Raw genomic sequence first — 24709 nt, 5'->3', positions numbered from 1 at the left:
CATTTCCTCTGAAGTTTGCTAAGTTTTTAATGCTGATATAGAAGCCAAAGCTCTGTGTAATTTTATTAACAGGATTTAGCACAAATGATGCAGATTATAAATACTTCCAAAACTCCAAAATATGGAACTGGAAGTTGTAAAACTTAATTTTTAAAAGACAACCTGGAATTATTGCTCTGCTTGGTAAATTAAAGGCAACAGAAACATACTGCTTCAGGACCCTCTGTGCTTCCTATGTGATCCACAGAAAATTTTGCCTTTTAAAATACTGAATCTGGATTTGAAATAGTTTTGCTTTAATTAATCCTAGCACAGGTAGCAAAAAATCTAACGACAGGAAAGTTGAACTGCAGCAGGAGGGGGAGCGCCGAGACCCACGGCCGTGCTGGAGTTCTGGTGAGCACAGAGTGTCCGAGCCTTGGGATTGATTTGCTGGGATGGACTAATTAACCGGCTACTCTGCTCCAAGCAGGTAAGATAAGCAGCAACACTTGTTCAGTTCTCTGAGCCCTATTTCCTTCCACACAGTGCATTTGTTCTGCATATGGCATCGTAACGTTAATGGTATAAATTTATGGAAGACTGTACTGTAGCCTCAGAGCTACAGACGCTTCATACTTCCCTTTAGCAGCTTAGTAAAATGCAATAAAAACTGTCTGTACAAAATTTATAATAATGGATGTCAGAGCTTACATGCCCTCACGGGGTCCCTCTTTCAAGTTAATTCTTGGCTTAGGTCAAATCTATCAGTCTGTGTAAGACTCCAGGAGACACACCAGTAGTTTAATATGTCAGATACCAGCTTTGTCACTATAGAACGGAGTGACATGGAACATGTAACAGTGAGTGCAAACACGGACAGGCTTCATCTGGCCATAGCGAGGTAATGGAGCAGAGTGAGAGGAACAGCGGGAACAGAAGATCTGAAAAACAAGAGGGAGATTTCACTTCAGATCCTTTGAAGAACTGATTCCAAGAGAGGGGAGAGGAGACCGTATGTGCTGGGCTCTTGTGAACCAGCGACACCAACCTCCCTCCCTCAGCACAGCAATCAAAAGCCCTCTGCAGTGATTCACAGCCCCGTGACCAATTAATCGAGTGTGCTTGGCCTCTCTGACCTGGGTGCCCGAGCACTGACATGAGCCAAGGCAAGGAGTCTGTCTCTGCAGGTCACCAGGGAGGCAGCTCCAGAGACAAAGAAACACGTCTGTCTCCACTGGCTTTAAACACAGATCAGGGGAATGTTTGTGAACATCTCAAAAGTTCCTATTCCTGCAAGTCCATTCTAAAGTTAACAAAAACAGCTTCTCTACCCTCTCCGTTTTTAACTTGTACGCTAGCAAGCAAGCAAAATGGGATGGCAGATGTCCGGTTTCCCAAGGCACATGGCTGCTTTATTCTCCCTCTTAGAGGACCTATTAGACAGCAGTGTAGGGGAAAGGGACCTGGGGGTCCTGGTGGGCAGCAGGATGACCATGAGCCAGCACTGGGACCTTGTGGCCAGGAAGGCCAATGGCATCCTGGGGTGGATTAGAAGGGGGTGGTTAGTAGGTCGAGAGAGGTTCTCCTCCTGCTCTACTCTGCCCTGGTGAGACCTCATCTGGAATATTGTGTCCAGTTCTGGGCCCCTCAGTTCAAGGACAGGGAACTGCTGGAGAGAGTCCAGCGCAGGGCCACAAAGATGCTGGAGGGAGTGGAGCATCTCCTGTGTGAGGAAAGGCTGAGGGAGCTGGGGCTCTGGAGCTGGAGAAGAGGAGACTGAGGGGTGACCTCATTAATGTTTATAAATATGTAAAGGGTGAGTGTCAGGAGGATGGAGCCAGGCTCTTCTCAGTGACAACCAGTGACAGGACAAGGGGCAATGGGTTCAAGCTGGAACACAAGAGGTTCCACTTGAATATAAGAAGAAACTTCTTCTCAGTGAGGGTGACGGAACACTGGAACAGGTTGCCCAGGGAGGTTGTGGAGTCTCCTTCTCTGGAGACATTCAAAACCCGCCTGGACGCCCTCCTGTGTAACCTCATCTGGGTGTTCCTGCTCCGGCGGGGGGATTGGACTGGATGAGCTTTCGAGGTCCCTTCCAATCCCTAACACTCTGTTACTCTGTGTGATGCCCTCGCTCCCCCTTCGCCCCCGCAGACCCGCGGCGCTGCAGCCGCACATGCTGCAGTCCTGCGCAGGGACCCGCGGTGCCGCAGCCGGGCTGAGCATCGCCCCTCGCACCCCCGGCTGCTGCGGCTCCTTCCAGCTCAGAGCAGTCATCCAGAGCGACTCTGGATTCAGGGTGTTTGTTCCAGGATCTCAACGGGGAGTTCTGCTTTTTGGAAGACAAATGCTTATTGCTATATAAAAGTCAAACCCTCTCCCCCGCTTTCTAAATGTAAGCTGACTAGCTGATAGCCAAGGCACATAAAAACACTTGTGACTTGAAAACCCTGGCCAAGCACACGTATTTTGCTGTGCAGCTGAGTTTCTGTGGTGTGCTGGCGGATAGTTTCTCACATGTTTGACTGAGTCATTACCTTGCCACAGCTCCGACAGTGGTGCTTCCTGCGAATGACTGTGAAAGGAGCTTTGCACGCAGTGCAGTAGCTGCAGACTTCATCTGGAACCCAGTCAGGAGGATCTGTCAGAAACACAGCAACAAAAGGCAACATAAATCAAAAAGGAATAAAAACAAACATGCGATTACCAGATCCTCAGGGGAGCAGGGATAATAAAATATAACGGCAGCTGCTTTCATCTGAGTTTCTCAAGGTGCTTTGTGAACAGGCAGCCCGGGAGGGCTCAGCTCCCCCCTCCTCTGCCGGGCGCCCACCTCTGGGCAGAGCACGGCGGGCACCGCAACGGCCCACAGCAGCTTTGGACTCGAAATGAAATACATCCTGTTCAAAGGCAAGCGGCAGGGAAAAGGAGATAAGCAAAATGAAGTGCGAAAACAAGAGACTGTGAAAGCAGAGCTGGATCACAGGTGTTTTTGTCAATGCAAGCAGCCACCAAAACCCGCTCAGAGCCGAGGCCGTTCCCAGCCCCTCCAGCCCTCTCTACACAAAGGCTGGCTGCTTTTCTGCAATTAGGCAAGCAGCTCCACAGACAATAAACTCAAAGCCTGATTACTGTCTGCTAAACTATTAGGACTCTTACTGGAAGTCACCAGTAACAACAGAAAAACCACAAAATGAAGTGTACAAGATTTAGCAGAGAAAGAATTTGACCGCTATCCAGAAGAGCCCGTTTCGGTTGTTTATTTCTGCTGCGAGCTCTCCAACCTCGCGTCAAAGCCGAGCAGGGAGTGATTTGGTTTTGGCAATGCAGAAGGTATTGGGCTCACTTCTGTTGAGCTGCTTCTGCTAGTGACAGGCTGACATGGCCTCAGAGAGTCCAGAATTATGAGTGTAGGAAGCATGTAGTCTATTGCTTAATTAAATTGCTAAAAATGTAATGAAGGGCAAAGCAAGTTCCACCCAGAAGGAATCTGTGGACACAGTGAACGTGAACTCTGGATGTCTTTGCCCACCTTCCCTGCATGCAGCTTCTCTACATGTATTATTTACAGTATGCAACCCCTGCAATTGCTGATTTATAAACCTGACAAGCAAGATCCCTGCCTCAAGAAGCATATTATCAAACAACAAAATATATGGTGCAGTTAATGCAGAGGTCAAGAGGTCTACAGCTACAGGCAGAAAGAATATAATTAAACGGAAAAACCACTGTGTTGTTCAAACATAACCATGACCAGTTTTCGTGTGTTTGTCACACTGCAACATTTGTCAAATTAAAAGTCAAAAGCGTATAGCATTTAATGCAGAAGATGTTCAAAATGTAGATTAATGAAAACAGAGAACTTCAAATCTTGACTCAGCTTTTATAGGCTCCTCTGACCTATTTTGGAAGTTAAACTAGTTTAAGGAAGGAATCTTTCACTTAATGAGCAAACTGGTCTGATAAAGGTCATGACTATAGAGACAACAGCCAAAACCAAAGTCAGTGTGCAGAAAAATGACCAATGTGGTAAAAACAGGAGACCGCACATAGCAGCCTTCACCTCATCCCTGGGAACTGTTCACCAGGAAAATGCTCCGTGGGGACACAAGGCTACAAATTCCTGCTTCACAGGCAGGTTTTCCTTCAGCAGCAGGGAGATGCAGGAACACCAGCTTAAGTTGAAGCCAGTGAAACCAAGGGATTTTCCATTCCAATTCTTTTCCTCCTCTGCAACCTCCTCAGCTACTACACGTAACTTGCCCAATGAAACTTACTCCTCATATCAGTTTATGATGTTGATTTTGAACACTTTGTATCACGTTCACAGGACTCTCTGATCTGAAGCCACCACAAGCCTGCTGACCCTGAAGCATCCCCATGTTCTCCATCCAGGAGGTCCCCTGGGTTACCACATATATTCCAAAATAACTCAGCCAATCATGATATTCCTGTTTAAAAAATGCCATTAGACTACATAGCCTTGATTATGTTTTTGGGGATTTAACTATACTATGGCTTCTCGCTAATTTTAAAGACACCAAAAGGCAGAGGTTGTTCAAGCTCTGTGCCACCAGGTCTCCCTCCCAAACGAACACGGAGCTGGTGGATGCAGGTTTGGCAGGATGCCTACTTTGCTACCAATGCTTTACCAACTGCACTATCAAGTGTGCTACCATGTTCAGCTAGTTACTGATTTTAATATTCACAGGAAAGCCACGAAACACAGGCTCTTTCTGTACAAACTGCAGCATACCAATGCGAGCTGCAACTTTGCAGCAGCTGGTACCATGATCGCTCCTTTCCTTAGATCCTACAGTCCTAAAATTACATTTGGCCCTTTGAAGGCAACTGCAAGGCTGATGTGGCCCCCACTGAAAATGAGTTTGACACCCCTGCATTAGAGCATGATTAGTTCAGACGCGTTAAACTAATGCAACCCCACCACAGAGACTCTGGAGCTCATGGACAGAAAGCAGCTTTCTTATCAGATGTTTGCTCTTCTTTTTTTTCTGTTGTTGCCCTTGAAGTGAAATGTTGAAAAAGTTTTTTTTTTAATTGACCTTGTATGGATTTAATTGTCTCCAATACTAAATTAAAAGAAAAAATGAAAAAAAAAAAAACCACAAGAAACAGCAAATAACTTTATAAATTCATAATAGTCGTATAATCCATAGTTCCCGGTTACAGAATTACTTGACTGCCAGACGAATTCACCTGCAAACTTTGTTTTTATATTTGCATTAAAAAAATAAATCACATCTCGGTGGTACCTAATGTATAGAAACAGCATAACCCTCTCTAGAGAACGTTCTCCCACATACAGGCAGTCTCTTTCCCTCCACGCTGGTGTCACATCTACCAACGCATGTGATGAATTGTCCCCAGACGGTGACTCAAGAGCTGTAGGGTCTTTCGATGGGGCTGCACGACCAGCCCCGGGCCCCACTGCTGCTGGGGCTCAGTGCCCTCCCAACACCACAGAATCATTTCTGTTGGAAGAGACCCTTAAGATCATCGAGTCCAACCATAGCCCTGGCACTAAACCACGTCTCTAAGAACCTCGCCATGTCCCTAAGAACATCACCATTGCTTGCACCGAGATCTGCTGCACTGCAGCACACCCCCAAATAGTAACACTTTGTTATGTAACAGCTTTTAACATGCAAACTGCTGCACAAACATTAATTGCTTTAATCCTCATCACCCACCTACAGTCAGTGAGCCTGTGTAGGGAGAAAGCAGGAGAGGAATGTCCAAAATCATGCAGTGGTGCAGACTTGTAGTAACATTTGAAACAAGCAACTGCGGGCCACGAGGCCAATGCCTTTGCTTCCAGCTGTGACCAAAAAAGCCCTGACACTGCATACAAACACAGAGGCTTTGTTTTGAGAGTATGCACTTACGAAATAAAACGCAACCCTGCATGGGGCCGAAGAGCCAACACTGGCAGGAAGGTTGAAACCCTCAGCGATTCGGTCCCAGCAGCGGCGAGATCCAGCCCCGGGTCCCCTTCACAAGCCTCACCTCTCTCAGCCTCGCGAGCGGCATTTCTGACTTACATCGACAAACTACTGAGTCACCAGGCTTTTTATAGAACAGGTTTTTGAAATTTTCTCTGAAGAGCAGTCTCACAAGGGGATAAAGCTTCGATACGAGGAGCAGAGCAAGTTATACGAATTAAGCCCCCAGCATTAGCCTGAAGACGCGCTGGAAGCAGCACCGCACCCCGAGGCTTTTTATGTTGGCGTTCTTCTCCTGGCTACGCTGCTTCATTAGCTCTGCGTGCAGCAGCAAATGGAAACACGCAGCTCTAAAGCGGCGCCTGCCCGTGCTTCGGGGATTTGTGCAGCGAACGGAGGGAAAAAACCTTGTTCGTGGGCTAATTGGCCCCTTGCTTTATCGTGCAATGAGAGCTGAGAGAAGTCTGCTGGGAAACGGGTGGAGACCACAGCAGGAACATCAAAGAGGAGGAGGAAGGGAAGGAAGGGATTAACAAGACAGAAAGACTACAGAAATAAATCTTAGAAAAAAACATTAAAAGCATGTAGAGAAAAAAGGCTGAGAAAGGAAGAGAAATGAGTACTTAAATTAATAAGAAACAAATTTGGAGAAAGGTACAAGATAAAATTAAATAATGTGAAGACTGAAAAAGACATTTAAAAAAGAAGAAACAGCATTCCCAACTCTTAACTATTCAAAAAGCTTGCATTATGATCTCCCATAAATCATGAAATTTGTATAGGTTTTTTATTTGTTTTATGCTGTAGCTTTTAGAATTCATCTTATGTCTCCACAACTTTATTAGCTAAAAAATTTTTCTGTTGTATAAAAGTTAAAAATCTCATATAAATCCAAGATGCTGAAGCTTTAGCTGTAAGAAAAGCACAGGCATGATAAAAATCACAGCTGCTGCAAACACTGTCAAACAGCATATGCAAATTTATTTTGCTTAAATATGTGCAAAAGCTCACATCTAATCTTACAAAACCAAGGAGAACATCTCTGTGTCCCAGAACGCAAGGACACGAGAGCCTGGACCCAGATCCACCAACAGTGTCGATTCAAACATTAGACCAGAAAATTTATTTAGTGGTGCTGAGACACAGGACACCAGGTCAAGGGCTGGGGGAGGGAAATAATCCCAACAGGTGTTGGAACTTGCAGAAGGCCTAATTCAGCAAACCTGTAGTCTGGCGGAAAACAAATCAGAAAACAAGCACACCGCGACACCCCGTTGAACAGCACCTCTTAAACCCCAAGCTTGTGGCGGTGTTTGCATTAAGGCCAGACAAATCAGAGGAAAGACTCTTTCTGCATCTTTTGTTTTTATCAAATATTCCTAATGCAGAAAAACCGGGAGTTCCTCCTGCATCAACGTGTAGTGGATTTTAGAGCACATCATGCATAACTCCGATCACACTCCTACCCAACTAACCTGAAGAGGGCTGGTCCTGCAGCCGCCTGTGGAACTTACACCACTGCAGCCGTCAAAGTGCATTATCCTCACAGCTGTGAAAAAGGTCACAAGGGCTTGCTGTAGCTCTTCTGATGAAAGCAGGAATACTAAATTCTCATAGTAGAGAAACCAAGGTGACATGACTTTACCTCTCACTTCAACTACCATGGTAAGATGACCCGTTTTGTCCCTTATCAAACATCATTTTCCGCATGTCATTCGGGGCAATCTCTGACTTTTATATAAGATTCCTAGGAGGCAGTTGTGCCAAAGTAATCTTTACCCTTGCTCAGTAGATTAAATGTTGATTACAGCTGACTCAAAGTTTTTTAATAAAAATAAATTTTCTGCTCCAATGACATTATTTGATTAAAATTTTGGGGTTGAGGGAGAAAAAGAGATACATATTTATTAGCTACAAAGATAGCTTTTGTCAAACAGCCTTCTTAGGATGGAGTTTCTGTGCAAGTCTAAAAGCTTTCCCCAAAGCACGGAGCTTTGCAGACTTGGGCTCAAGCACCTGCTCTGCCTGATTCAACACGACCTTGGGCGATGACATCCCATGTCCACTCTGTACAGGTACATGATCAGCAACTCATTCCTTGGGCCAAATAATTATTTAGGTGCAATGGAACCACTCTGATGGAAAACACTGACTGACACAAGGATATGGTTCAAACCTTCACTCTAAATCAGATGGACCAGAGACTTGGATCTTCCATCTAACCATTACTAGGAGTCTTTCTCTGTAAGAGCTACCAACCACTATAAACTAGAAGCAAGCTGATGATGCAGATCTACATACTATATGCCAGAGGAACGCTCAATATTTGTATTTTTAGGACAAAAAATTTGAAGCTTAATCAAAGTCTTAGTTATGTCATTGTGGAGCTGAATAAGCTTTACAGTAGGTATGGGATGTTTTCTCCTCCTGCAACGAAGTCTCAACAAGTTCCACACTATGCTGACAGAGAGGGACAGACTTTGAAAAGGTAAAAGGCTCTGAGCAAGTTCTTAAAACATAAATCAGATCAAATTATCGCAATACAACCTAAAAACTGTACAGAATCCTGTAATTTTACAGGCATGATTAAATATGCTCAGTTGATTACAAAACATTGCCTCAATTTGGAAAACTTGATGCTTGATTCTTCTCTCACACAGTGTAAGCAGAGCTGTCGGATAAGTAAAAAGTTATGCTGACAGAATATGTTTGGCCAATTAACTGTGCAACAATTTGATTTCTTTCATTTAGAAAGTGTTGCTGGTCATCATTATAACTAATAGAGTAGCCCTTGGTATGCAGAGGACAAAGGAAAAACTGAAGCATTCTGCTTGAGTTGACAGCTAACTCTGGACTCACAGCGATCAGATTCTGCACGCAGAAGCATGGGTGGGTTTTCTTGACCTTGTGACTTCTTATTGCAACAGGAGCTCGAGCCCTGGGACCTTAAATTAATGAATTGTGCTTGGTTGGAGAGCAGCAAGAACGTGTGACTTGTCAAAAGTGCGTGGGCTGGAATATTCCAAGATAGAGAGGGATCAAGGAGAAATAGTGTGCTGTTGTGCAGCAAACAGATGCTAACACCATTTGGCACAAACAATTATTTGTACTGGCAGCCACAGCAAATCCATTACGGCTGGAGCTATAAGTGGGTGGCAGCGAGCACGGCAGCTCTGTACGGATGCTGAAGGGATGAGGAGTGAAAATGAGTGTATGGTTGCAGAGGGAGCTGAGATGCTGCAGCAAATATTTTCACGGAGCACCAACAGCTTCATAAATGCTTTCTGTTTTTCTTTGAGAAAATCTTCTGATTTCTAGATGTCTCATGCTTATTCCTAGACAAGGAGTGTAACTTGCTTTCTTAGCCAGTCTGTAACTTCATAACATTGACAATTAAAAATATTCACCTTCCCTCAATCACAATAGATGAATCCTCCTGAGTAGCAAATTACCCTAAAATACATGTATGGTCAAAACTCAGATTTGCCAAAGTTCACTATTAAAATAACCAAGCTCACAAGGGTAAACATAATGGTCCTAAATATGGTGAGCAGGGATTTATCCTTGATCACATTTACAGATTGATAAAGAAATTAATACATAAAAATACTTATCAAGACAAAAAAAAAAGTTACTCTGTGTGTGTATATATATGGGCAACTGTTGACTAAGGCAAAGCAAGTTTTGTATTGGAGCTGGAAACAAGATCCCAGACACATAAAAGGCAGAAAGATATCAAACTTCTACTTCCCTGATGTTTTTTTAAAAGCTGTAATACATATTAAGAATGACTCAGCTCTGTCCCGGCAGGGATACATTTATACCACTCTAACTAAGAGTAATTTTCTTACGTTTTCAAATGCAGAGGTTTGCTTTACTTCATGTGTGACCCAGGCTGCCTGCTCACAGTCCCATGCAAACTTCTTGGTCAGCTCGTTATCCAACAGCGGTTTGTCCCAAGCTGGATCTCAAGACCTCCCCATAACCCGCTGCCCACGCTGGCTGGTGGCTCAGCAGGACACGGGGAAACAGGCAGTGCCACCAAAGGTCCCGGGACACGGGTCCCTTCTGCTGTTAATGCAAGTCAGAGCAAGAACTCCTGGTAGCAAAGCTCGGTTTTTTTCTGAGCAGCTGCCACTACAATTTGCTTTGAATTTATACACAGAACTTTGTCTCCACTGGCCATTTTCTCCATCATAGAACCAGGGCATGAAATTTCACTGTATTTATAACTCACTGACAGAATATTGTATAAATTTCTCTTATATTCTAGGAAAATATAAACATTTACATTCTCTCCCTATAAATACACAGTGCTTTTTATAAACACACATGCTTCCTTTAAATAAAGTCCTAGAGCCTTAGGGCTGCAAAGATGAACATATACACCTTAGGCTCATCTACACTTTCAAAAATGCTTTTGTTTTGGAACGCCAATCTGTAGTTCATTCTATTTCAACCTTCAGGAGGTCACAGGATTTAACTCTTCTACCTTTGCCAATGTCAGCTGGCTCATAATAAACACTCGTATTTGTTTTATGACCCAGACCAGCTGGTGGGTTTTATATACAGTAAGAATGAGACATCTGACAAAAACAAATGATTCATCTTCATAATCTGGGCAGAGGCCTGAACCTTCAGTAGAATCTTAAAACCATTCATTGTGCAGGTTGCTGGGCTTGCTTTCCTTTTTTTTTTCTCCATTGATTGGAAGCCATCTTAAACATTTGGTACTTTCTGTAAGAGGGATTTATCTGATAATTGGAAAAAAGCTTTCCTGGAAGGTAGCTTGCTGGACTTTCTCAATTGGATACATGCTCATGTTCTGCAAGGATGGCAGAAAGGAGGAGCCACTGACGTGCTCACTTGCTTTAAACTGTCTTCACTTTCAGCTGAAATCATTAAGAGTGACCTGAAGTGTAGAAACGACATACAAAAAAAGGACGTAATTAATTTTGGTGCCATGCTGTCAGCAGGTTGGCGCAGCGCTCCCAGCCTTTGCACTGAACCCACCGGCGGTGATAACCGCGGTGTGCTCGCTCCTGTGGGTGGCCTGTGGCCCAGATTTGGCCCGGAGGACAAGCCCATCAGGCTTGGTGAAAGAAACAGGGCACAACGTCCATACAGTAAAGGTTGTCCGGACCACCAGACATCTTCCACCTGCACCCAAATGTCACCCAAAGTCAGGGGCTGCTGCTTCCACAGTGGCCAGCAAAAATGAGGTAGGTGGGGAGGTGTTATAAGGGGGGAAAGGCACACGGCTGCTGAGGTTAAAACACTGCTCTAAGTACGTCCCTCATGCTGGACGCCTTAAGGATAGCAAAAACGTGTATCTCATTAGCTATCACTGCATGCCTCAGCAGAAGAAAATCTGTAGAGCGCTGCCAGCAATGACCACTTGAGACCTGAAGGGACAGAGGCCTGGAATGTATTGGAGGAAAGGGGACAGAACAGGTGTTTCTACAGCTCCCACAAATTCAACAAATTGACTGATTTCAGATGCTGCTTTTTGTAGACCTTTCGTGGTCTGTTCTGGTTTGGAAGGTGGATTTCATCCACATGTTCCCCAGCACACTTTGTCTCTTTGTGACACAGAAAATTCCTGCCCATCAGCAAACGTGAAAGCTGAGTGCCAGCAGGCTACACCACGTAGTTTACACAGTCAGAGGGGCTGTACCGATTTGTACAAGCAGGAGTTTATAGCGCGACCACTCACACACAAGCCAAGTAAGACTCCCAGAGAAAGTCTGCGAGGGGCCGGATTCAGAGATGTCCACACCTTTCCAGTGGGCGAGCGTGGGTACCAATAGCAGAGCACCTGCAGGTCCCCTTTAGCGGATGGGAACACATCGGGCCAAGGCAGCCAAGCTCGCTCTGGCACTCAAGTCTACTTATTGGAAAGGGACCTGGTTATCCCACAAGGCTCTGCCTTCCCTCACGCCGGCGTACGTGAAACACCTGCTATTTTGGAACAAAGGTGCAGGCAGGAGGTTGGTTTTGCTGTAGTCACCTGCATATATTATTAATGCTACAGGCTGGATTTTACCACTCGCTCAGGTCAAGGACATAACTGATTCACGCTGCCTGGGTGCTGCAGAGGCCCTTGTAACTCCAAAGATTCCCCTTTACCACATTCCTATGTGACCATAACATCCCCTAAGCTCCCAGACTGTTGCTCTCTATTTCAATAAATAACATCCCAAGACACAGGCTGCACTTCTCCAAACATAAAACCTTCCCCTTGCCAATAGAAGACGCCATGAAAAGCTGACGAACCTTAAAAGCTGAATAACCTGCCAGAGAAGTGAAGTGACTTTGCCGTGACAAAATGTACATCCACTGCGAGGAGGTTTTTCAGCATCCTGCAGTTCAGAATAACTTGCTTTCAAGTTCTGTAAGTCAAATTCACTGACAGCATCAGGCATTGATTCAAAACAAAAGAATATGAACTGAAATGGTAGAGAACGAATAATCTCTTGCATTCTTTTCCAATACAGCCTATGCATGGTAAGGATTTTTCTTAAAGATTTGTTCTTTACTGCACCTTCTGTGACATTCTGAATTATGGCACAATAGAAAAATCAATTAAAATTACTACTGAATAGTTCTTTATCTGCTACCAAATCATCTTCCTCCAGAAGAGATAATATTTCTACAGAGCATTATACATGAATTAGCCCTGCTGTTTTAAATAAATAGATTTGAGATCCTTTAGCCTGCTGCTTCAGAAGAATGGTGAGCAAGCAAACTATGGGTTTTATATAAACACAAAATCACTTACAAGTACGTAGCATTACTCCAAAACGCAATTTTTAAAAGGTTTCACAGCTGACGGTTGTCTCTTATTTCTCACTTGACCACAGAGATCCCAGCACTCCGATAACTGGGCTCCTGGTGTGCTGAAACCACCGCTTAGTCCTGAAGATGAAAGCTGATTGCTTTCTTATTTGCTCCATTCTCATACATCTACTTTCTCTTATTCTTTGACTACAAGTGCTCTGATATCTTTTAATCCATTTTTAATACAAAGTTTACCATACAAGGGCTAAGTCCATAACTGACTCCTAAGCATTCCCGCAGCAGCTCAGATTGAAAAAAGAAAAACAACAATTTTGAGCTCTCAGAATGCTTGAACCCCAACCAAAACTTTGAGACTTAAATATGCACTTTTCTTCACTCTTACCATGTATTCAGTGAGATGAAAGTAAACTTACCTAAAACTTTTTATTTGAAGCTATATGGTGAATAATATGAAAATAACAACCAAAATATTTTCATAATATTGAAGACAAAAGTGAAGAAAATATGAAAGGTACTTCTACTGTAGGAAAAAGTAGCACCTCCATATATAGCAAACAATATATCTCTTTAGATTTAGCTGAAAAGATCTTACTTAGGGCTCAGCATCTTACACAGCCCTTGAAAACTTGTCATATGTAACGTCACAGGCTACATTAAAGCCTTCACTACACAGAACCTTTCTCCACTGATACACGGGAATTCATACAGTGTTATGACAATTTGTAGATCGGAGTCTCATGAGGCTGTTAGAAAAAAACCTGAAAGAAATAGGCTCAGTTTATCATCTGACTTTGTCTCTAAACCATACTATGACAACATTTCATAGTCATTTTCCAGAGCCAAACTTCAAAAGAGTTATCATTTAATTTATTTATTTATTTTTTAAATTACATTGGTGTTGTCTCATTTTAATTCCCAGGAAAAATAAAGTACCTTCAAAGTCTCCATCTCTGGCTTTTGCTGCAAGTTCTGAGGATGATATACTTTCTTGACATAAAGCACAGTCTTCCAATGCTGCATTCCTTAAGCCTTGATTAGCTGCAAAACAAACCAAAAAGTACTGAAATTCATATTTTTCCAATTTGCATTTAAAATATCCACGTTAGGATTTCTGAGATTAGATTACAGTAGCTGTTCTGTTTGAACTTCCTTATACTTGATTCCTTTACAAAGAAGTAGATAAGAACAGCCAGAGATTCTCTAAGTGAATCACACACAGCAAATCACACATATCAAAGAGAAACTTCATCCCAAAAGTCCCTGACTTTTATTCGCTCATTTTGTTTATGCTTACTGTTGTCAACACATTTTTTTAATGCAATATTAATAGTTAATCCATTAGAAATTATTCCAAACAAGTACTGTTGACTAATATATTTCTTAGTGAAAATTCTTTGCAGCTCCAGTTTATTTCTCTTGCTTGAATGCTCAGGAGTTCTTTGATCCTCTCTTTAGCAATTCTGTCTAAGCCAAATGTTTCTTGCCAACGAAAAAAACCCAGCTTCTTTTCACGTCATGACATCCTGTCACCAAAAAAAATGTCGTGGAATTTTCAACCACAAGTAATAGAGGGCTGTAATGCATGCTGTGCATTATCTCACTGCAGAACTGGGTTGGACTGGAGGTTTTCCTGCTAAATTTAACCAACTTTTAATTTAGTGTTTCATATAAAATCCTCAATGCTTTTAAATGAAACTGGGAGAAAGAGAAAAGTTTTCAACCACGAGGAAAGGGAGGTTAAAAAAAGACGACAGCTCTGATAACCTTCAGATGCTGATAGTTCTAATCATAAAGGACAAAGGTAATTGCAGTCTTGCTGGGATGATGTGGTTATTTTAGATAAGTTAGCAGACTTGCCTCTTTGAAAAAAGAAATAACCAAAGTGGTAACAGAGAAAATAATTTCTTGCTTTGGCTCATGATCTAGTTCTGGTTCCATTATCTTAATTACCTAGAATTCAAAAGTGGTGGTGGTTTTTTCTTTTTGTTTGTGGTGTGGTTTTAAGTTTTTTTTTAAATTTAATGGCAAAATCAGCATTCTGCAATTTCTACAAGACAGACCAGATTTCAGCATTTTCCTAAACATTCTCATCTTATAGTCTGCTCTCTTCACACAGCTATTTAAACTTCAAAATCAAACATATATGTCTTGGTAAATTAAAATGTGGACAGTGTGAAATAATACCAGAAAAAAAAAAATCTATGAAGTCCTGCATAGATTATAATATGACCATAAGGGCTACAAACACTGTTCTGTTACACATCGGTATATGGAAATGAGCAGACGCACTCTGGGGGGTTTAACTCTTTCAACATTTGCCTCAAGATGTGCTCCCATGTACCTACACTTCCAGTGACTTCATCCTGTCTACAGTCTTTTTCCTCGACTTTTTTTTTTTTTAAACTTAGGTGAAATCACTGTACAGTAAGCCCTGCCAAAAAGGTAACAGTATGTCAAGGAAATTCTTGTCAACTAGTTCATGGGGCTACAGCAGAAATTCATTCTAGAAAACAAATCTTTAAGTCTCTTTACCTTTCTTTTGCTTTTCCTTGTCTTCTGTTTCAGGTTTGGTTGCCATAACTTCAAACAAGGTCTTTAAGATACTTCTCAGATCACTAGCATAGTTTGTCTGCAGCTGGTCAGCAACACCTAGGAGTTTGAGAAAATGGGTAAACCATTACTAGATTATTACACCACCCTTAAAAAAAAAATAGCAAATTTGTCTGTTGCTACCAGTAATGGCCTCATATTTATTTTTGAGAGGATCACTTGCTTATGTTAGGAATAAAAATCAAACATCTGATTAAATTAATTTTCCATAATGGCTAAGTTATATTCTGGACTTTATGCTATTTGGAATTCGATAGGTATCTTCCTTGTCCCTTGCAGGAAACACCAAGAGATTCCTTTCTGCATCAAAATACAACTGCTGCATCAACTTTCTTCCCTTGAAAACAAAGGGCATCACCAAGAAAAAGGAAGCACTTTCACGTCAAACCTGTGGGCATGCCCAAATTCTTCATCACCCCAGGTCTAAGACGCCTGCATCTCTGATCCTGTAAGTTCCCCTCAGGTAACAGGTCTTTCTACACCAGTCTGCAGCTTGGGCCCCAAAACACAGTCTTCCTGCAACTTCTCTGGTCTATTCCACCATAACTTTATGTGCACCACAAAAAAAAAAAGAAAGAAAAAAAAAGAAAAAAGGATGAATGCTTTTCAAATATAGAACTAAAGGCTACTCTCCTACCTGAGATACAGACAAAAAGGCGGTGAATAAGGTCATTACTGCCATGAAATCTGGATCTGATCTTTTCTCGGGTGGCAATTTTAGCAGCCTGCAGAGCGAGCTGGATTTCTTCCTGATCTAGGTCATCGGATGAACAAGAACTTGTCATTAAACTGCTGTAGGAGGAAAAAAAAAAAGTAAATAAAAGTAATGTAAATCTTCATTCAGTTGTTCAGGATGTTCAGCAAATCCTAAAGGATTTATGACTCAGCCAAAACTCTATAGCAAACCGGAGCTAGTTGCTGTAAATTCTTCTTGAAGTTAATCAACACACAATCAATCACCATCATATGCCTGATTTTCACTCTGTGGCATAGCTGCAAAAAAAACCTTTAAAGCAGAAAATAATTTGTTTGTATTTTATTGCATTTTCCTTAGTTATTGCAAATTGCTGTGCCATTTTTCACATTAACTTCTTCTAAAAGCTCAGTGCTGAGACCATAACTCCACCAAAAATCTGAAAGGCGAATATCAACCTAAAAATGAGAAGGTCAGCTCTGAAGTCAACTTAGAAATTTATTGATGTGGAAGTTAATTTGCAAAAAAAAAAAAAATCTAAATTGTGGTACCTTAAAATACTGGGAATAGAGTCTAAATATAATCTTACATTAAAAAAATGGAAAGAAGGGTGATAAAATATAATCTACACAGTAGAGAGGTAGATTAGTCCCCATATATACCTAACTGTAGAAAGTGCTGCGGTGTCAAACTACTGAAACAGAATGGTTCATCAACTCCAATGAGATTAAAAAGTGTCACCAAATATTTACTAGAGATTTAAATTTTCTCTGGAAAACCCAATGCACAGCTTAAAAAAAAAAAAAAAAACAACACACACCAACCTGAGACTACAGGGAAGCTTTGGTGGGAATCCAGCTTCTTCAAGATTCAGGAATTACCTAAACTATTTGTAAATTGTAAATCAAGATGTGTTCTTTAAAAAACAAGCACTTAGGAGAAAAAGCAGCACTTTGCCAATGGAAAAACCCTTAATTGGGAGTAGAGCGCAGGATGTAATTACACTGAAGTCCTGAGGGTTCCCTGTGCTGACCAAAGGGGACAGGCCACCTTACCCTACTACATTCACAGACAAAGGAACACTAAACCATCTTCCCTGTATATTGGAAAGACATTGATCTCACCAATGATTACACAGAAAACTGGAGTATTTTACTTATAAACATACTTCGGCTGTCCAAAACTCCAGAAGTCTCTACTACGCAGACTGCTATGTTAAAAAAAAAAAGTCACTGATGCCATAAATAGCATGCACAATGAAGAAGGTAGTTTCTAACACATTCTGAGTTCAATCTGCTTTTACTAGGTGCCAAAACATTCACCAGCTTGCAGATCCCAACCCTATGACAATATGCAGGAAGAGTTGTTGCAGGATAAGACACACAGAAAACAATTATAATTCTTTATAAGAAAATTTTCTGGGACATGGTTTTGAAATTCTAGCTGTAGGCTATACAGGTAATCCTTTAAAAATGTAATCGTGAATTTATTAGGCTACACAACCTTAAAAGCCCTAGTAAAAACAGAACTGAAAATAAATACTGGAGATTAGTTATTGACAAAAATACCAACAGAAAATGTGCAGCACGAGTACCTTAACTGGCTTCTCATTCTTTCGAAGACAGAGTAAAGAGCAGGCTTGCAAGAGACTCATTTTGTTCATGTTATCTATTCCTATTAACAAAAGCAAATTCTAGTAAAAAGATATTAGTTCTATGTTGTCAGTTGTGGTGCTGAGGGAACTGTAAAGGTTTATTCAAGATACTTGGAACTGAGTGAGAATGCCCTCTCTCAATTTTTCCTTTGGTTTTCCATAGGGGATATAATATATATATTACAACAGCAAGCCTGTCGGTGTGGAAAGGCCTGTGTTTGAGGCAATGAAAAGGTCACATAAGAAGGCAGCTTACGAAGGGGTAAACTGAAGGCCATGAGAGCCAGGAAGCGATTCCTGATGTGCGATGGTACGGGCAGATGATCAATCGCCTGCTCGCGCAAGTGCTCACATACACAGATAAAGGAGTGTGTCTGCCTCATAACATGACCAAATAAGCTCTACTTATTTTCTTCTTTTTAAAAGATTTGGCCTCAGGACAGCGCCAAATGCAGCCTGTAATTACACAATCCCAACAGCGTGGTCTTTTTGAAACTCCCAATAAGCAAAATTCTCAGAGCAGGGCAAAGGAGGTGGGGGCTGATTCAGGGACGACTCTTCCCTCCAAATCAGAGTTGAAGAAATATTCCAGAGTGAGGTGTTAAGTGGGCAGAGAGCTGTGATTAGTGCTCTTCAAGAATATAAACTACTTGGTCCTTTCCCGTTTTGCAGAAAGGAAGAAAGCATCATTCCACAATTCTGACCAATTTTATTAATAATATTTGGTTTTCCAAGTCTCTTCCAACTGCAGTTTTACCTACTTCCTAATTCCTCCAAGGAGTCTGGTTTGAGCTACTTCTGATCCAGGCTATTCTGTGCTAGGTTTTGTGGTGTGTCACTAAGACTGGTCATGTCCCACCACAAGACTGGTTTGAACTTTTTTGGTCTGAAAAATCCCTAGCACTGAGCACATACGAATGGCTTCGGCACTGTGGGATGGAAGGTCAGCATGTTTGCATACTCCCATGATAATAAACTTTCATATGCACGGTCACATGTAAAGTACAATATCCATAGACAAAATATTCAAAAAAGAGGATATTTTGTATTCAGGATTGCTTGTGCCACAGGAAATAGAAAAGTCAATGATACAGAATAAATTAAAATTGGGCCTAAGAATCTCTACAGACTTAGAAACCATTACCTTTACCAACAGGGCCAAGTTAGAGTTAGATGAAAGTAACTCTCAAAGAATAGCTAATCGCCATCTGCTCTTTACTTTAAAGTGTATCTTACTGTTAAAATAATGTAACCAGAAAATTAATGTTATAGAGGCAGAGAGAATTACTGTAAGAATATGACTGTAGCTATTGTTTCAGATAAACAGCAAAAGAGACAGCTTTCCTTATAACAGGGTACCCCACACAGCAGTGATGGCAGCTGTGAAAATATAAAAAATTCTTTCTTTTTTTAAATTGGTATTATCAAAAATAAACCTGAATTCTGATCTACAAAGTTCAGCTTACCTTTTCCTCAAACTATTCTTACAAACAAGTTATTTTTTTTAGCTCTATAAGGAATACCATTCCTGCTTGGCTTATCTAACATGCATGATTTCGCTCAAAATTCTCAGCTGATACCAGATGTGTAGGAAGCATTTCATTAATGTCAGAGTACACTCAGATCTGGAATGTTTCACTGCCGATATCTGCACAATCAAATATCACTGCAGAATATAAACAGCCATACTAAGCAGCTAGAGACAAGTCCTCATTTTCTCAACTTCTTGGTTGAAGAGAACCCTGCATCACCCAAGGAACTAGGTTAAGAAGAGACAAGACCAAAATAAGCGTGGAGTTCCCCTTGTGAATTGTTTACCATATAAGCAATGCTTATCATGCATTTATTTTTTCATATTGTAAAAACACCGCAAAGTTAACATGTCTGAAGGAAAATACCAAGAAATAAGACATTATGTAAAATGTTGATTCCAAACCATAAACCTGCTTATACGTTATAAAGGAACAGATAGCCTGTGACACATGCAATGAGTTAGCTTCTTTCCTAACTTGGCTAGCAATTTTAAAACTGCTCGCTGTTTGTCATGTTACAAGAGTAGCAAAAATCTTTCAGCACTTTAAAGATTTACCTCCAGAGCAGTTGCCTGGTGCCAAAGTTTGACTGGGAAATTTAGTGATACATGTGCAAGCAACCAAAACGCAATAATGCAATTGTACACAGGATCATCTTTCACCCATGGAACACTGCAGAATTAAATTTCGAAAGGATACTTGTGAGACAGGTTAAGCAGTAGTATCCATACATATGGAAAACAGGACTGTGGAACACGATTATGACAGCCACTTTCAGAAGTGGCCAGTCATTTCAGGTAACCATCTGTGCTACTGACGGCCTTGTGCTGAATTTGTTGGGCATTGACACTCATCTGAAACCAGTGAAAGCAGCAAAGTCTAAAATGGAACAACCAAAGTCAATTGATTCAAAGTTGGTCCAAATTTAAATATTTTACATTTGAGCTCAAAAAAAGAGTAGCAGTAGAAATCTGCAACCACTAATGGATGTTTCCTTCCAAATTTGTCCAGAAGTATTTGGTCCATTAAACCTGGTATCTGCTCCGAAGTGAATGCAGAATGTATGAGATTGTCTCAAAGAATTTCTCACTACTCACGGACAAACCCTCAGAGTATCTTAAGTATGCATTAAATATACAGCACTGGCAGATAAAAATAATATAAAAGTTGATTGTATTGAATACAATGAATACAAAGAAATCAAATGAATTATCATGTTTTCAAAAGAATAAGAAAACCTTTTTTAAAAAGTGGTTTGGTTTGATTTCTTTTTAGAAACCTTAGATCAAAAGTGGTCACTATTTGCAAAGGAGTAACCCCAACATATCTGTTCTATTATAAAGGATGCAATGTCACCAAATTTAATAGGAAAGTAAGATCACCCTCTAAGTCTCTGATTACAGGCAAAGTCTTTGATTATAGCTAATTTTCAGGCACAGATTTCCAAAGATTATCAGTGGTGCCATTAAAGTGAGAGGGCTCAGGTTCCAACAAGAAAAACTCATTCTACAGAAGTCTAAAAGCAAAATGCTTAGAAGTTCTATGAACAATACTACAAATGTTTATTGGAAAAGTGTTAACACATAATTCAGTGCCTATCCCTACACCATTTGTGTTATACAAACACCTGTGACACCAGCAATGACTATTCACTTGCTCAAAATCTCCAGCAAACTACTTGCAACAAAAGAGGAAACCCTTCCTGCTGCAGTGAGAATTCAAAGCTTGTATTATAAATCCACTTCACAGTGAATTAAAAATCCATGTATTAAATGGTACTATTTTGATGTAGAGGTTTACCCGCTTGGTAAAATGAGAGTAATAAATTTTGAGACAAAGCTGCTCTTCAGCAAAGGCGAGATGCCTTCTACAGTAAGAAAATGCGACAATTTCGCAAAAGGTTTTCTGTGATCGCACACATTCCTATTTCACAGAAGGACACTGCACCTATAAACCAGGCTGAAAGTTTTTACAAAGGGACAGTAATACAATTCTTAAACACCAGTGATAGTTCATAAAAATGTTATCACAGACTGTCCATAAAGGATTACACAATGCAGTTCCTTCAACTTAAGTGACATCAATTCATTTGCACTAGTTGGCTTTAATGAATCTCTCTCATCCATTACTCAAAATGCCACATTTTGAATAACTAAGACATATACATACATAGCTATATTATGTACCTGAATTTCCATATATATGTTTTGAATATTCTAGTTCGTAAAATATTTTTTAAAAAACCCAATATCATGAGTTCCCTGGCATTCATTTTTGTTCATACAGTATTTAGCACAATGGCCACCTTATGCTCTGTGTACAACATGTGTAACATATACTTTCTACCCAATCTACGATATTTAAGGTTTCTTCTCTTCCATCTCATTTTTTTCCATACTTTAAGTAAATAAAAAAGAAAAAACAATGATCACACAACAATCATTTAAAAAACACAAAAAACCCCAAACAAACAAACAAAAAAACCACACCAAAACAAAAAACCAAACCAAAACAAAAAAAAAACACACACAAAAAAACCAAAACCAAGCCTCAAAACTTTTGCAGGCAAATCTGTGTTATTGTCTGCTCACAATTTCTAAAACTACTTTAGTAACTGGTACATTCATCCCACTGATACCTGTGTAGGCTGTAGCTGGAAACCCCACCACTAACCTGTCAACCTGTCTTTCCCAAGCTTTTACTGTTACTTTTATACTTCCTAAGGCTATAGTCAACTCTGGGTTCCTATTTGAAAAAAAGAACAAACAACTACTCCAAACGCCATCTAAACTATCAGACAATAGTTGGGGAAAGACAAAGGTTGCGTACATAAGAAAAGTGAGAGGAAAATGAGATAGGTACGGTATGTATGATTCCATGGCACTAAAAAAAATAATTACTACTTCCCATTCTGCTTTTTGCAGAACCTCTGGTGTTTCTTTTCAGATACTCTCACAAGAACACAATGAACAGCAGGTCAAAACCCTCTGGTTTCTAACACGTACTGGTTTTTATATGGTTGGGAAGAAAATTAACATTAATGGTTTCTTACAATTATTTTAAGTGAAGGGGGGTGGCTATGCACTCAGAGTCATTTAAACCAAATCCAGAACATGTCGTCTTATTTCAGTAATAGCATATAGTTATTTAGGTAAGGTCTATATTTTAAGGAATGATCTCAGAAGCTACATTTAAAGCAGACCAAAAAATGCTTCAATTCAGGACTTTATTTCTTGACTTTTTAACCCTAATATTTTATTACGTCAAGAGGGTTTTTAAATGCAAACCCTCAGGTATTTTGTCTCTATTTTAAGAGAAAGTTCTAGAGAGGGAAACAAATCAAACCCATAAAGTGTTCCTAAGGCTTCAGAACTCTTGAGAAACAAGCAAGACAACTGCATGCAAATTCCTCTGTCAGGAACAACCCAACCAAGCACCACCAGAAAAGGAGTGGATTTGACTAGACTACAACATTACCACATGTATGAGCTCCATACATGTCAGGACATGTGCTAAAAGCCCCATCTGCTGTCAGCCTTTTGAATTCCACAGTAGGGGAATTTTTTTTGATACACTGCAAGATTTGCAGAAGCCCCTTCTTAGCTTATTCTGTGCCAGTAGAGGCGGGAAATCTGAAGTCAGCTGATGAAAATAAGTAATTTGGCTAATGGGATTATACACATGTCCTAAATTATACCTTCAGTCAGGAAAAATTCCCAAGCCCTGAAGAAAACTGAATTTTAAATAAACAGCAACAACTTCTGCTCAATGCCCTGGCATCTTCTGCAGCCACCCACCCCGTTGGAAGAACATCTTGGATCCTCCCTCAGCCCTTCAAACATCAGACTGCGGAGCCTTCTCCTTGTGCTAACCATGTTTGACTTATCAAAACCCACAGCTGTTGGAGCTGCATCTTGCTAAATAGATCCACCATAAGAAACTCTACCTCAACAATGGGCTCATTCAAACTCATTACCACTCTGGCCTGGGTTTTCAGAAGAATGCAAAAGATACTGTATTTCAAATGGGAATTATAAAAAAAACAAAACCACCAACAAGGACAGTGTAGGATTTATCAGCTTTAACAGTGCTCTCTCCCAAATAGCTTTTTTGGTCATTATAGATAAAACTTCTATAAGAGTGCATATGAACAAATAACTTAAGAGCATTAGTAATCCACAGGGCTGCTGACTGACCATCAAATTTAATGTCAGATACTTGCAAGGTACTACATTTTCTGTTTTTCTTAAAATTTAACCAAAAAGGGATAAAACCCACAAGATCAGGATATTGTAAAATTCAAGAAAAAAATAGAACCGAAAATATTAGAAGTTAGAATATTTCTTAGGTTCTAAGATGATGTCAATTCCACCATGACCTTTTTCCTAACACTTTTTTCTAATCAAACATGCGTTTAAAGCACTCAAACATTCACTCAACACTGCAAAAGGACAAATAATATGAGATTAGAGCACATAAATATTTAAACCTTAAAAATAACCCCGAACTGGAAAAACTGAAAGTGAAAAACAGAAATAATATAGCACTTATAAAGGAATGGTATGTAACATCGGCTCTGGTCTCTGATACAGGGATGGGAACACATCAAGTCCCAGCTTTTAAGCCTTATCCAGAACCTGATGCAGGACAGACAGAACCGGGATACCTGAAGATGGATACAAATACTTTGAAGAGCAAAGAGTAATTTCATAAAGCTCTTCTGCAGTGTCCTCGGCGATATGCATACTTTCCGTACGGCACAGTAAAAAGTGAATTAATTCAGCATCCGATTCCAGCAGATACTCTCCTGAGTGGCAACTCCTGCGTGGGGCAGAAACGGAGATGGAGCAGCAGCACTGAAAAATGTTTTCCAGCAGGAGGAACTCTGAGGGATAGGGAAACTTATTAGCACAACATTTTCATATCGCCTCCATCAGTTCCCTCAAAGAACAATACAGAACAACCAGCTGAAGCATTAAAGCATTCCGGGGTCTAGGAGAATCCCGAGGAATTTGGTATCCAGCCATGGGAGCCAACGCTGAGAAAAGCTAATTAAAGTATTAGGTGGAGATTTAAAATTGTAATTAGAAAAGAAAGCTTTCTCTTCATTTTTCACCTTCAATGCCTCTGCCAGTATGAAGAAATCCCCTTTTTCCTCCAATATAATTGCAGTTTTACAACGTATCTTGGTTTTAGGCATTACCAAAAACTCTGCAAAAACTGCAGTTACCATAGTGATTTTAGTTAATTACGCATAATCTCAAAACTTCCAAACATGCTATTCTAAGGGATTTTTTTTGGGAAAACAATCTGTAAAATGAAATCTAATTTCTGAGAGCTAGTAATTTTTGTTCTATTAGTAGCAAAGGGAACACCAAGCGACATTGCACAACAGATTTTTACACATCATTAAAATGAACGTGACTATAAATGTGGCCAATTTACTAAAAATGAAAATTACAAGTGAGCT

The 24709-nt window shown here is 40.6% G+C and overlaps 1 protein-coding gene across 2 annotated transcripts in view; it reads right to left on the bottom strand.

The window, feature by feature from the left end:
- Window positions 1-422: 422 nt before the first annotated feature.
- The window catches only part of ZFYVE28 (zinc finger FYVE-type containing 28), a 77019-nt gene continuing 52732 nt past the window's right edge, over window positions 423-24709 (bottom strand). Inside the window, exons 10-15 of one of the 2 annotated variants that reach the window (XM_065634331.1) lie at window positions 21901-21907; window positions 15997-16136; window positions 15282-15398; window positions 13683-13787; window positions 2523-2626; window positions 423-923 (exon numbers count right to left, since the gene is read on the bottom strand). In XM_065634331.1, the coding sequence (XP_065490403.1) occupies window positions 792-923; window positions 2523-2626; window positions 13683-13787; window positions 15282-15398; window positions 15997-16136; window positions 21901-21907 (605 nt within the window). In that variant the 3' untranslated portion in view covers window positions 423-791. Of the gene's footprint in view, window positions 924-2522; window positions 2627-13682; window positions 13788-15281; window positions 15399-15996; window positions 16152-21900; window positions 21908-24709 lie in introns of both variants that reach the window. The other variant, XM_065634329.1, reaches the window with a different exon arrangement.

Source organism: Caloenas nicobarica, chromosome 4 (genome assembly GCF_036013445.1).
Source record: "Caloenas nicobarica isolate bCalNic1 chromosome 4, bCalNic1.hap1, whole genome shotgun sequence".
NCBI lineage: Eukaryota > Metazoa > Chordata > Aves > Columbiformes > Columbidae > Caloenas > Caloenas nicobarica.
The sequence above is the reverse complement of the archived record's forward strand: the minus strand, read 5'-3'. Positions and strand labels throughout refer to the sequence as shown.